The following is a 13,188-nucleotide window of genomic DNA, read 5'->3' as shown; positions in this document are numbered from 1 at the left end:
AGTTTAAGGGAATATTCAGTTTTCCCAAATGCGACAAAAATGCTCTTGGGGTTTGTAATTTAGATTAGACCCCATCAAGGTGCCATCTTTATAATACTATATTATATTGTTAAATTACCAAAAAGAATAAAACTCGTGATTGATTATATTCATACAATTAACGTACAACTTTAATATCCAATTATATCCCTAGCGTTCATAAAGACGAAAGCCCTCAAGTAAGGGTAGTTTCGGACTTTCATATTATGTCCCTAACGTTTCTCACGATAACCAATGAAAGAATAGTACTAGAGAACAAAAAGGGTATATCACGAAACTCCATAGATTAGGTCGGGGGTGTTTTCGTCTTTTAAATTGGAGGAGCAAAGGACATTGTACTGTAGAACCCACATGCCAATTTGCTGTGGTTACGTTAGCTTCTGAACCCTACCATATATGCCCCTATATATATCATAAAGTTGATGGCTATGTGACATTTTTTTTTTTTTTAATTCTCACTTATTACAGATTATTTTATTCTTATAAAAAATAAAACAGTCAACAGTTACAGGTTTAAAGTTTTTTTTTTTATATTTAATTGTTTTTTTTTTAAAGGATTGAATAATGTATTTTTTTTTTATTTGAGGGAGGGCTTTATAAAAACATCTTTAATGATAAGCAAATACCATGTTTGCTTAACTTGTCACGTAACTAATTTAAGTTACAACTAATTTAAGCAAATTTGGTCTCTATTGGTAAGCTAAATCACTCTCCTAGTTTAATTTTATCCCACATGTCAATAATTAATATTTTATTATTATTTTCTATTCAATTCTCACTTATTAAATAAAAAAAATAAAAAATTGGTCCATTTAATTTGCTAAGCTAGTAGCATAGTTAAACAAAATAGCTTAGTTAAGCAAAGAGATAAAGTTCAAAATAATGATAAGCAACTAGCTTACAACTTTTGCTAATTGCTAACAAGTCTTCACATTTGTTAAGCTACAAACCATTAAAGATGCTCTAAGTAGCCAATGATACAATATCGGATATTTACAAATATGGGGGACTGGACAAATATAAATATCTATTTCTAGAACCACACAAACACACCACATAATTAATTAAATGTGGGCATTGCGCCCGCCGAGATTCGATCCCGCGTCAAGGGGAGGAGAGTGGTGTTACCACTTGGCCCAAGCAAGCTTGGGGTATTGAATAATGTATTCTTATATCATATAGTTTAATGAAATATTAATGATGGTGACGTCTAAATGAATAAAAAATATATACACATCGTGAGAGCCATTCCGAAAAAAAAACACCGTGAGAGCCATAATTTAAAGTAAAAGTAGCATTAAATATTAGAAAAATAACACATATATACCCTGAATTTTAGGGAAACGTCGAATTTAACTTTTGGTTTTAAAAAATGTCGAGTTCATATCCTATATTTAACTAAAATACGAAATTATACCCTAAAATAGATAATAGTGTCACAAATATTCATTTCATGGATTTTAACTCTTATATAAAAAAAAACTAAATCAAATCCAAACCAGTATCATAACTTCCGAATTATGAATTTTGAAATAAAATGGCCTTAAATTGAAATTAAACAATAAAATTCATATCTCTCAAGATTACTTTATTCCGTGTTCGAATTGTAACTCATAATCTTGGATTTACTGTTCGAATATGTGATTTTGATAGCTATCAACTGTCGATTTTTACATCTTTGCCTCTTTTTTTTGTTCTTCGTGATTAAAAAATTGTTGTTTATTTTTTAGTTTTTAAATAAATTACATATATAGCGCAAATGAATATAGATAATTGATGTTTACACATAAATATTATAGTCAACGTCAATGAAAAGTTAATAATAATTCAATAAAAATAAAATTTGTGGCACTATTGTCTAGTTCAATGTATAATTTTGTTATTTTAGTTAAACAGAGGGTATGAACTCGATATTTTTGAAAACCAAAAGTTAAACTCGACATTTTATTAAAACACATGGTATATGTGTGTGTGTGTGTGTGTGTGTGTGTGTGTGTGTGTGTCATTTTCCCATAAATATTGTGTCTCTTTTATTATTTTTTTGATAAAATTTTCATTTCTATTAATAATATTTATAGTTTACATATAATTTAATACTTAAAAAGAGTATTGATTTGAAAATAAATTTAAAATGAGATATATAAACCTATCTTTATCCAGGCGTTCGACCAAAACTTTCATTCGATTCTGGCCTATGCCGCTTTTGATCATCGTCGAAACATAATGTTTCAACTGATAATGACAAAAAAATCCTTCTAGAAGAAAAAAATCATATTTCTACCAATTACACGACTTATGAAAGATGAATCCGAGCGTTTGGAGATATATCCAGCGGTCTTTTGTTTTTCTTAAAATCACAAAACTTGAGTGATACAATATTTTTATGAAATCTAAAATAGTGATTCAAACGGTGGATCTGTTATTAGCGATCAAAATAAATTTTTTTTGCTCTTCTGATTCTGATGTCCACTTCTATGCCTGCGGTAAAAGAAGTGGAACATCCAAGTCCAAATTTTAATTTAAACTTAGATTTTTTTTTTTATGTAAAAAAAAAATATCTGAAGAAAAATTCAAGGTGTATTAATTATTTTTCGAAGAGGAAAAATATTACAAAATTATATAATCTGAGGCGAAACGTGTACATGCAATTATTCGATATAGAGGTAAAAAGTAATTTTTTAAAAAAATTCAAGCACATTTGGGAGATTATGGTAATAATAAGTGAATAAACCAATTCATGTAATTTTCAAAGTCAAATTTACTATGTATTGTTTATGCAGTATAATTATGACTTGCAAATCACTTTAAGCCTGAAAGTAAATTTTGAGATAAAAATTTATTAGTTTTGCAATGAAATGTGAGTGTAAGAATTGATACTTTTCACTATCATTTAGCCTAATAGTATTATTATGATTAAGGGCAACCCCAACCCGATTTCTATATTTGGTGTTAATTCAACACAACTTTTGTGTTGATTTAGCACCAAATTTTTTTCCAACTCCAACCACAACACCAAATTTCACACTAAAAATACTATTCATCATTATTATATTATTAAAATTATACAATCTCTTTATTAATAAATAGTTTAATAAATAATTATAATGTTTATATTTTTTAATTAAGTGATTAAAATTATTTATTACTTACCAATATTTAAAAAAAAACTAAAATAAATAAAATTATGTTATTGTTTTAGTTTTTATTTTATTTTGTGTGTTTAATTTAAACTTTGTAATCTATGTTTAAATTTTTATGTATTGTTATTTTGTTTTAATGTATTTTTGTAGTCAATTTATGAATTTTGGTGTTTTATAAATATTTGTAAGGTTATATATATGTATAAATAAGTATAAAAAAAAAAAAAAAAAATTGCCGTGTGAACAGTGCCACGCCAAATTTGGCGCGGTACTGTACAACACTGCAAATTTGGTGTTGGTTTTGCAGTGTGGTTGGAGGAAAAAAAAGGTATATTTAGTGTTTTAGAGTATGGTTGGAGATGGCCTAAGAACGTTAGTGCATTTTAGCGGGATGGGGAGACAAACACTATTTATTTTTTCTGTCTGAAATGTGGAAAAAAAAATTGGTAGAAAAAAGAGTTACTTCTTTTCAATTATTCAATCCAATTATTCAATAGTGAAAATAAAAAAGAAAAAGTGAAATGACAAGCCAAAAACATGCAAAAGCCACAATCCGGTCCAAGCATGTGACAACCTGCAAATTTCACTTTATCTTTTTCTATTTCTGCATCCATATCTCTTTTTCTTGAAATACATTTTAACCAGCAAAGAAAAAAAATCCCCTTAAAAAATATAAATTTATTTAAAGTAAAAAAAAAATTATCCCCAAAATTAATATTAATAAATTATAATGATTTTAATTTTTTAATGCATCGATGTCAAGTGTTAACAGGTGAAAAGAATATGAAGGAGAAAAGTACAACATCTTTCCCACGCGTAAACGTGGCTTACCGGTAGCGGGACGGGACGGAATCCCCGCTACCGGTAATGAAGGTAACGGGACGGGAGGTCCCGTTAAGACTAACGGACGGGAGTCCCGTCCCGTTACTGTAGCTAACGGGATCCGCGGATCCCGTTAGCGACCGTTGCTTTTATTTTTTTTTTTTTTTTTTTTTTTTAAATCTCGGCCGTTGGATCAAAGATCCAACGGCCGAAAAAAAAGAGCCGTTCGAATATGAACGTTGGATTTTAGCCGTTGGAGGCGAAAATGAGGTTTTTTTATTTATTTTTTTTTTCCCACTTATTTCTAAAATCTATAAATACCCCCCCATTTCATTCATTTTCTTCACACCTTTCACTCAAATTCTCTCAATCTCTCTCTCTAATTCTCTCAAACTCTCTCAATTTTACTCTCTAAAGCTTTCATTTTCTCATGGCATCATCATCCCACAACCGAGGAGGTCGAAGGGGAAGAACTTCCCGAGGTGAACGAATGCACCGTTTTGAAGAAAATTGGTTGCATTTGTCTCAAAACGCCCCCGACCCAAACACCCAATACTCTTTCGATCCAAATTATGTTGCTCCTACTTTCCACAATACGGAATTCACCGAAATTCCAAACACACAAATGCCATATTATCCTCAAATGGATCCCGAGCAAGCATATCAAGCACAAATACCGCCATCCGAAGCCGCTTTTCAAGAGTTTCAAGTGTTCGAGGAACATTATCATCAATCCCAAAATCCAAATGAAGAAGAAGACGACGACGAAACCCAAGATCCAAATGAACAACATGATGACGAGGAGGAGGAGGATGAAGAAGAAGACGTCCCACCGCCACCACCTCAGCCTCGAACTCAAGTTCCACGACCTCGACAACGTGAGCAACAAGAGGAGACCCGACAAAGACGACGTGCCCGAGAAGAACAACAACAACAACAACCACCTCAACAACAACAACCACCGCAACAACAACAACAACCTCAACAAGCACAAGCATCACGACGTCGAGCGAGGTCTGTTGTCTGGACGTTCTTTGAAGAGGTGGTTGCCAACGGTGAAAAAGCCGGAAAATGTCACGTTTGTGGCAAAATCTTTAGCGCTCATAACACTAGAGTTGGGACGTCGCTATTGTGGAGTCATCACAGACACTGCCAGGGGGGGACACAATCTGGAGCCTCTACAACCCAAGTAAGTAACATCGATCCTTTAAGATTTAGACGTGATTTAGTTGAATATTTTGTATCAACCGATCAATCTTTTAGTCATATCGAATCTCAAGGCTTTGTTAGATTCATTAGTTCTTTTATTCCAAACGTACAACTAATGTCTAGGAAAGCCTTGAGATCCGATATCCTAAAATGGTTTTTAGGAGAAAAGGAACAAATGAAAGACTCAATATCCTCTGGTAGATATAGCGTAGCCTTAACATCGGATATATGGACCGGTCAATCTAAGATGGACTTTATGAGCGTTGTAGTCCATAACATAGACGACGATTGGAACCTGAACAAACGTATCATAGCGTTTAGGAGGATAGAAGGTTCGCACACTGGTGAGAACATCTTAGATATCATAGTTAGTGTTTTAGCTGAGTGGGGTTTGAACAATAGGGTTATATCTGTGACCTTAGATAATGCCACTAGCAACAACGCCATGATTAGGGAGTTGACCCAAAAACTTAACGCAGACGAAACCCTTATACATCAACGTTGTGCTACCCACATCATCAACCTCATAGTTCAAGCCGGAGCCGCTAGTTACGACCCTTCGATAAACAAGATTAGGAATTACATAAGTTGGATAAATAGTTCAACCTCTAGAGTAGATGAGCTTAAGAGACGGCTTAGACTAAACGGCCTTCAAGAACGCACATTTCACCTAGATAACAAAATTAGGTGGAATTCAACCTTTCTTATGCTGACCAACTTCTTATCCGAGCGTTACGTCGATGTTATTGTTTCTTACATTAACAGCGTACATGGCGAAAACGCTATATCTGATTTGGATATTAGGATGGCTGAATCATTTGTTTCTTTTCTCGACATTTTTTATAAAGAAACTTGTTATCTTTCTGCTGTTTACACTCCCACTTCTTTTCTCGGTCTTCATACTATGACCGCAATAGCTGTGCATCTTGATAAAAATAAAAACGAAACTATTTTTCAAGATTCTATTCAAGCAATGACAGCAAAGTTTTTAAAATATTGGGGGGCTGGAAAGGTTCCATTACTATACGGTTTTGGAGCCATTCTAGACGTCCGATGTAAAATTGGAGGTTTAAAAAATTTTTTGAAATACATAAGAAACCATTTTGTGGACCAAGATTACGTTGCACTTGATCTTCCGAGGATCGTGCAAGCTTTTTTTGATCTTTTCAAGGTTTACGAGGCGAAACTTCTACCGCAATACCGAGCGCAACCTTCTCAATCACAGACGCAATATCCGAGAAGACACCAATACACGAATGTCTTCGTCAACGCGCCCGCGTACAGCCCGTCTCCTCAACAACAAGAAGCTGGGACAAGTCAGACGAGGTCAAGCGCAACCGACGCACGGTCCCATCCGGAGATCCAAGAGTACGATAGGAACGATTGGGTCAGGTCGGACGACGAAGCCATCGACCTCTTGGTTTGGTGGAGGCAGAATGCGAGGAGGTTTCCGATCTTGTCATCTATGGCACAAGACATCCTCACCATCCCAGTTTCAACTGTGTCCTCTGAGGCGGCTTTTAGCAGCGCGGGCCGGATCATCGACGATAGAAGATGCAGCCTGAAACCGGAGATGGTCGAAGCATTGACGTGCGGAAAAGATTGGATTCAACATCGAAATCGAGCACAAGAAACATTCATGTGCTTCGATATTCTAGACGATTTTGAAGTTGATTTTGCAAACGTAAACATAAATGGTTAAAGTATCGTGTATAACAAAGGGATATCCCGGCCCTTGTCCGGGATACATTTTCAAACATTTAACGAGGAAAGGGGTGCTCTTTTTCCTCGCCGTCGCACCTTTTTAGGGGTCGGTGAGGTTTTTTAGGAGGCCCATTTTTAATTTCACATTCTTCTTTATTGTTTTTTTTTACCCATTTTTAATTATTTAACAACATTCATATTTTTCATTTCTACCCACTTATTCCAAATCTTTTCACTTTAATCCTTTCATTTTATTTATTAAATTCTTTTTTTTAATTTTTTTTTTTTTTTTATACTGCCTAACGGGATCCGCGGATCCCGTTAGACATTTACCGCCTCCGTCCCGTTATATAACGGGACGGGACTCCCGTTCGGCGAATTAACGGGAGTCCGGGCGGGGGCGGGACGGGAGGCGCGGGAACTCCCGGTAAGCCAGGTTTACCCACGCGTCCCCTTAAAATAAGAGAGCAAAAAAGCATATTTTATTTTCATATCCTTTTAATGACTTTCACAAAAAAAAAAAAAAAAAAAATTATAGACTCACTCTCACTCTGTCTGGTCTGTCCACATCTGTAATTGTGTCAAAAAATGTTTGTCACTTTTCTTTGGCGTTTATTAGCAAGCGTTTTTGGTTGTTTTCTTTTCTTTCGCTATTATTAAATTATTTATTTATTTGTTATTGTTTTTTTCTTCTGTGTGTGTCTCTCTTAAACTAAAAAGGAGATAATGTGAAGTTGAAGGAATTGCCAAAACTTCTAACCATTCACTTTCAACATTCTCAGATCTCCAGATTCTCTCAATTTCACGCCATTCTCAAGTTTCTCCTGAAAATAATATCCATAAACTCTAATCTCTCTCCGAGTTAAATTAGAATCTGAAGAAAGAAGACCAAAATTCTTAAATTTACCTGAAAAGAAGAGGTTTCTCAAATTGAATTTTCATGGCGGAATTTCTGGTTCGTCCGGTACGGCAATGCAGGTGCTGGTTATGGCAGTTTTAGTCGTTGTGGACTGGAGTGATTTTCGCCGGAGAAAGTAAAAAAAAAAAAAGTTTTCCGAAACTCCGGAGAATGGAGAGAAACCATGAGTTTTCATGGAAAGCTTGCGCAATTCTGATTTTAGCGCTCTTGGAGGTCTCTTCCGCAACTCTCTCTCCGACTGGTATCAACTACGAAGGTTCGTTTTTCAGTTTTTTACCTAATTCAACACAGTTTTGAAGAACTTTTAATATTTCCTTGTACGGTTCATATTGCTTACAACAAATACTCTTTCTCATTTATTTATTATCTCGTCGTTGCATAGATAGTTTGATAGAAAGAGAACTTTAGCCATTATTAAAAGTTCATGTTATATATATATATTTTTGCATTTATGAAATGAACAGTTGTGGCTTTGGTGGCGATTAAGAACGATCTGATTGATCCACACAATGTATTGGAAAATTGGGACATTACTTCTGTGGACCCCTGTAGCTGGAGAATGGTCACTTGCTCCACAGATGGCTATGTCTCTGTTCTGTAAGTCTGTTCTTAGTTACGTTTATTTAATGTGGCCTTTAATATTTATGAATATACATGAAGGATTTGTTTTCTTCAAGTTTTAAATCCTCTCTCTCTGTAATTTTAGGGGACTTCCTAGCCAGAGCTTGTCAGGTGTTTTATCTCGGTGGATTGGAAACCTTACTAATTTGCAATCTGTGTAAGTTCACATTTCTTGAGTGTTGTTTTCTTCTTAGATTGTGAGATTATATTAACTGGCCTTTTTAATTGAGCGTTTATGTGTTTAGGTTGCTTCAAAACAATGCCATTTCGGGTCCAATTCCCGCTGAAATCGGAAGATTGGAGAAGCTTCAGACGCTCGACTTGTCGAGCAACACGCTCGTCGGGAAAATTCCTGATTCTTTGGGGAACCTGAAGAATCTGAATTTTTTGTAAGATTCGGAATGAACTTGTTTTTTTTTTCCTTTTGCTCGCTGCTACAGTTATTTATTTATTTATTTATAATAAATACCAAGACAAGCTTTTTTATGCCGAAACTATCAAAGTTCTAATTATGTTTTCTTTTTGGTTTTATTTTTTTGAGCAAGTCAGGCGATTGAATAATAACAGCCTTACAGGACCATGTCCCGAATCTCTATCTTCCGTTGAAGGTCTTACTCTCGTGTGAGTATTTTATACAAACTGTTAGTTTATTATCTTAAGATTTGTAGAGTGATTTATAGTGCTTAGGTTATGAACCTTTGCTCATGGCTATCTTTATGCTTAACATCTTGACAGAGACCTTTCTTTCAACAATCTGAGTGGTTCGTTGCCGAAGCTTTCCGCAAGAACATTCAAGTAAGCCAAGGTTTTTTTTTTTTTTTTTTTGGAACATGTTGGTAATTGTATTCTCTCAATTCACAGGATTGGAGGTAATCCCTTGATTTGTGGAACCGGACCGAAGTTTGGCAACAACTGTTCGGCCACTGGCTTTCCAGAGCCACTTTCGTTCCCGCCTGATGTTTTCAAAGGTAAATTTCTTATAATATTTTTTCTTCTTCTAATTTCCTAATTCCCCTCGCTGTCAGGTATTTTGATGATATAAAGTCTCTGGATTTCTGGTTTGTTTAGATCAATCGGATGAACAGACAAAACGCCACCGGATATCCATTATTGCCGGTACAAGCTTCGGGGCGACTTTTAGCATCACGCTTTTAGTAGGATTGTATCTCTGGTGGAGATACCGACAAAACCAACAGATATTCTTTGATGTCAACGGTTAGTTTGCTCGACAAGCTTTTTTACTCAAGTAATACATCTTTCTTTTTTTTCTGAAACATTTTCCGACCTTTTTGTGGCAGATCAATACGACCCAGAAGTGTGTTTAGGCCACTTGAGAAGGTACACTTTCAAAGAGCTCCGCGGCGCAACGGACCACTTCAACTCGAAGCATATTCTCGGGAGAGGCGGGTTCGGAATCGTGTACAAGGGTTCTCTGAGCGACGGTACTCTCGTTGCAGTTAAGAGGTTAAAAGACTACAACGCTGTCGGCGGTGAAATCCAGTTTCAGACTGAAGTCGAGTTGATAAGCCTTGCTGTTCATCGGAATCTCCTCAGGCTTTGCGGCTTCTGCTCAACTGAGAACGAACGGCTTCTTGTTTACCCGTATATGCCTAATGGCAGCGTTGCCTCTCGATTAGGAGGTTCGCTTACTGTTTCCTTAACCATTCAGGAACATATATTTATATATATATATACATATATATACTCGTATACATAATTGAATCAAATGATTACACCAAAAACGGTCTACGATTCGAGGGGTGGTCCAGTCTGTCCCTCTAGATTGCTCTACTCTTCCGGGTCTAACAAAACGTTGATACTGTAACAATAATAGATTTTCAAATTTCTTCCTTAATCTGTAATCCTCTCTATATGTAACCTAACATAAATTTCTAAGTTTCGTATATTTATAGAGCTCCAATATCTGAGATCCTAACAAAATTGATTTGTTTTTCTTATTAGATTACATTAATGGGCGACCGGCTTTGGACTGGACAAGAAGAAAGAGAATAGCTTTAGGTACGGCTAGGGGGCTAGTTTATTTACACGAGCAATGCGACCCGAAAATCATCCACCGAGATGTCAAAGCAGCCAATATTTTGCTGGACGAAGACTTTGAAGCGGTCGTCGGGGATTTCGGGTTGGCAAAGCTTTTGGACCACAGAGACTCTCATGTGACTACGGCCGTGCGTGGCACGGTCGGCCACATAGCTCCTGAGTATCTCTGCACAGGCCAATCCTCGGAGAAGACCGACGTTTTCGGGTTCGGGATCTTATTGCTTGAGCTCATCACCGGACAGAAGGCTTTGGATTTCGGACGCCAAGCGAAACAGAAAGGCGTTATGCTTGATTGGGTATATTCCCTTCCCCTCTCTTTCAGCTTTCTCAAGGAATTTTTCTTTCTATTGCATTTCCCTTTGATGCCTTTTGCATTCAAAATCATGTTTCAAACTAGAAGTATATAAAAGCTATATTGCTGCCAACTTGAAATTAAATTTTTATTAGTAAGGACACAGGATTGATTTTTTCGATTCTTTTTCTTTTTCGCGAGAAACATATCATTTCCCCCCTTTTTTTGTTTTTCTCTTTCCGCGTCTCTCTAATTATACTCATTTTTAAACAGAAAAAAAAGGTGTGCCATCTCAAAATATAACTACGAAGAGTTCGCTCTGACCCAACCCCAAAAATGACCCGAATATCACCATCTTGAACCATTTTTTTTTTTCAATATAATGATTTCTTCTCTCTCCCACTGTTCCACTCAAACCGCGAAGTTCTTCCTTGAATCTTTCAGCGTGGTTATTATTTGATTTTTTTTCCTACCGCTGAGATCGAGCCGGGAGTGTTTTACGCAGGTGAAAAAGCTCCATCAAGAGGGAAAACTGAACATGATGGTGGACAAGGACCTGAAAGGAAAGTTCGACAAAGTGGAGCTAGAAGAGATGGTCCAAGTGGCTCTGCTATGCACTCAGTTCAACCCGTCTCACCGCCCGAGAATGTCGGACGTCATGAAAATGTTGGAAGGAGACGGGTTGGCCGAGAAATGGGAAGCCTCTCAGAAAGCCGAGACTCCGAGGACCGCCCGATCATGCGAATACCCGCTTCAGCGATACTCCGATTACATCCAAGACTCTTCGCTTGTCGTCGAAGCAATGGAACTCTCCGGCCCTAGGTGACATGTCTATGCTTTCTCTTTCCCATTTGCTTGTATACCACGTAACCTTTTTTTTTTTTTTTTTTACATATCTCAATTTTCAGTAAAAGCTTGTAATGGGAAATAGTATATGATTGTTGTGGATATAGCGCCCTTTAGTTGAGTGATTGCATTTGTAGAAAGGTTTTTTTTTTTTTTTTTTCAATGGTTACATTAGTTCTATTTAATCAATTTTGTTAGAGAGTTGTGTTGTATGTAATGTAATTATTCAGCTTATTTGATGGTTTTGATTGTAACAAGCATGCCAATTTGTCGTTATCTTGTCTTTTTTTTAATCGTTTAAGACAAAAAATGCACTAAAAACCGGGATTTTTACATTAAATGTATATAGCCTCTCTCTCTCTCTCTCTCTCTCTCTCTCTCTCTATAATTTAAGCCTAGTTGATAAATAAAATACACTTTTTTTTTCCACCTCTTCGTTTTGTTCCCTCACGAACTCGACATGGATTTATTTAATTTCTAAACTTAGACCGGGCTGCTCACTCATATCCTTGCTGTATTTTGTTATTTTGTAAGATAAATAGGGCTTGTAATGAAAGTAGTGAGTTTGATTAATATTTCTTTACCAAGTTAAGCTATTTATTCATATTGTCAAAGTTGAATAAAATAAATGAATGCACTAAAATAATTTGTTGCTTTCATGCAAAACTTATCACCATATATTATTATCGCATAATATGTAGATGTCATTAATTTCTTTCCGGAAAAGAATTGAAATGCCTGTAAAAGATTCAATATATATATACATATATATATAATATTTCTTTAAGATAGTGGATACAGTATGAGTCCCTCGGTTCATTATCTTCTTCTATTTTTAACCTTTTTTCTGGCGCTCAAATATTTGCACAATGTTCTATTCACGTGTCCACCAGAGGTCCGGAAGCAAGGCACAAATGATTGACTTTACAAACAAAAATAAAAGATTTATTTATTATTTATTTTATTATATGACTATAATTTAGCCTATGCATGGTGACCAAATGCACTTGTCAAGACTGAAAGGCTGAGCATGAGACCAGCTTGAAAGAACAAGTCAGAAAAAACAAAACAAGCCACGAGAGGGAAGACAATAAAACAAGAACTCTCAGAAGGACAGGACTATGAGTATGACTATGACTATTAGACTCTGACCACATTGGGCTTCTGAATTTGTGTTCTTCAAACCACGCCGTGACGGAAAATTGTCTTAACCAATAGTAATTTTTTACTTTTGATATTTTGTACCAAAATAATAACTATGTTTTTGGCCACTTTTATTAGTAACTATAGACATAAAAGTATACAATTGTCATAAACGGTAGACAATAGGATACTTTCACGGTATACAATTGTCATAAACGGTAGACAATAGTATCAAAAAATATATAGTTATTATTTTGGTCCAAAATATCAAAGTTATTACTAGTTATCAGGGCATGGTTTGAACTACTAATTTGGTCTTATTGAGGTCATTTCCCAACCGTGACTCAAACATATTCATTATTGTGTACTTATTTATTTATGTATAAAGGTTTATA

General features: G+C 35.6%; 1 protein-coding gene across 1 annotated transcript; it reads left to right on the top strand.

Annotated features, from left to right (window-relative positions):
- Nucleotides 1-7,558: 7,558 nt before the first annotated feature.
- On the top strand, nt 7,559-11,791 carry NIK3 (NSP-interacting kinase 3). Its single transcript, XM_089609999.1, has 11 exons — nt 7,559-8,089; nt 8,298-8,430; nt 8,540-8,611; nt 8,700-8,843; nt 9,004-9,075; nt 9,190-9,249; nt 9,316-9,422; nt 9,523-9,669; nt 9,753-10,094; nt 10,417-10,808; nt 11,310-11,791. The coding sequence occupies exons 1-11, from the start codon at nt 7,984-7,986 to the stop codon at nt 11,628-11,630; spliced, it is 1,896 nt and encodes a 631-aa protein (XP_089466125.1). The 5' UTR covers nt 7,559-7,983; the 3' UTR covers nt 11,631-11,791.
- Nucleotides 11,792-13,188: the final 1,397 nt, after the last annotated feature.

Source organism: Urtica dioica, chromosome 3 (assembly GCF_054948205.1).
Source record: "Urtica dioica subsp. dioica isolate 48M chromosome 3, U.dioica_male_clone48M_v1_H2, whole genome shotgun sequence".
Taxonomy (NCBI): domain Eukaryota; kingdom Viridiplantae; phylum Streptophyta; class Magnoliopsida; order Rosales; family Urticaceae; genus Urtica; species Urtica dioica.
Note: the sequence above shows the minus strand (reverse complement) of the source record. Positions and strands in the feature narration are given on the sequence as shown.

Excerpts from the sequence above, each read along its gene's own strand:
- NIK3 (XM_089609999.1), top strand. The coding sequence starts at position 7,984 with ATGGAGAGAAACCATGAGTTTTCATGGAAAGCTTGCGCAATTCTGATT. Across the intron at positions 8,612-8,699 it reads CTTACTAATTTGCAATCTGT|GTTGCTTCAAAACAATGCCA; the intron begins GTAAGTTCACAT and ends TTATGTGTTTAG. Across the intron at positions 9,250-9,315 it reads CTTTCCGCAAGAACATTCAA|GATTGGAGGTAATCCCTTGA; the intron begins GTAAGCCAAGGT and ends CTCAATTCACAG.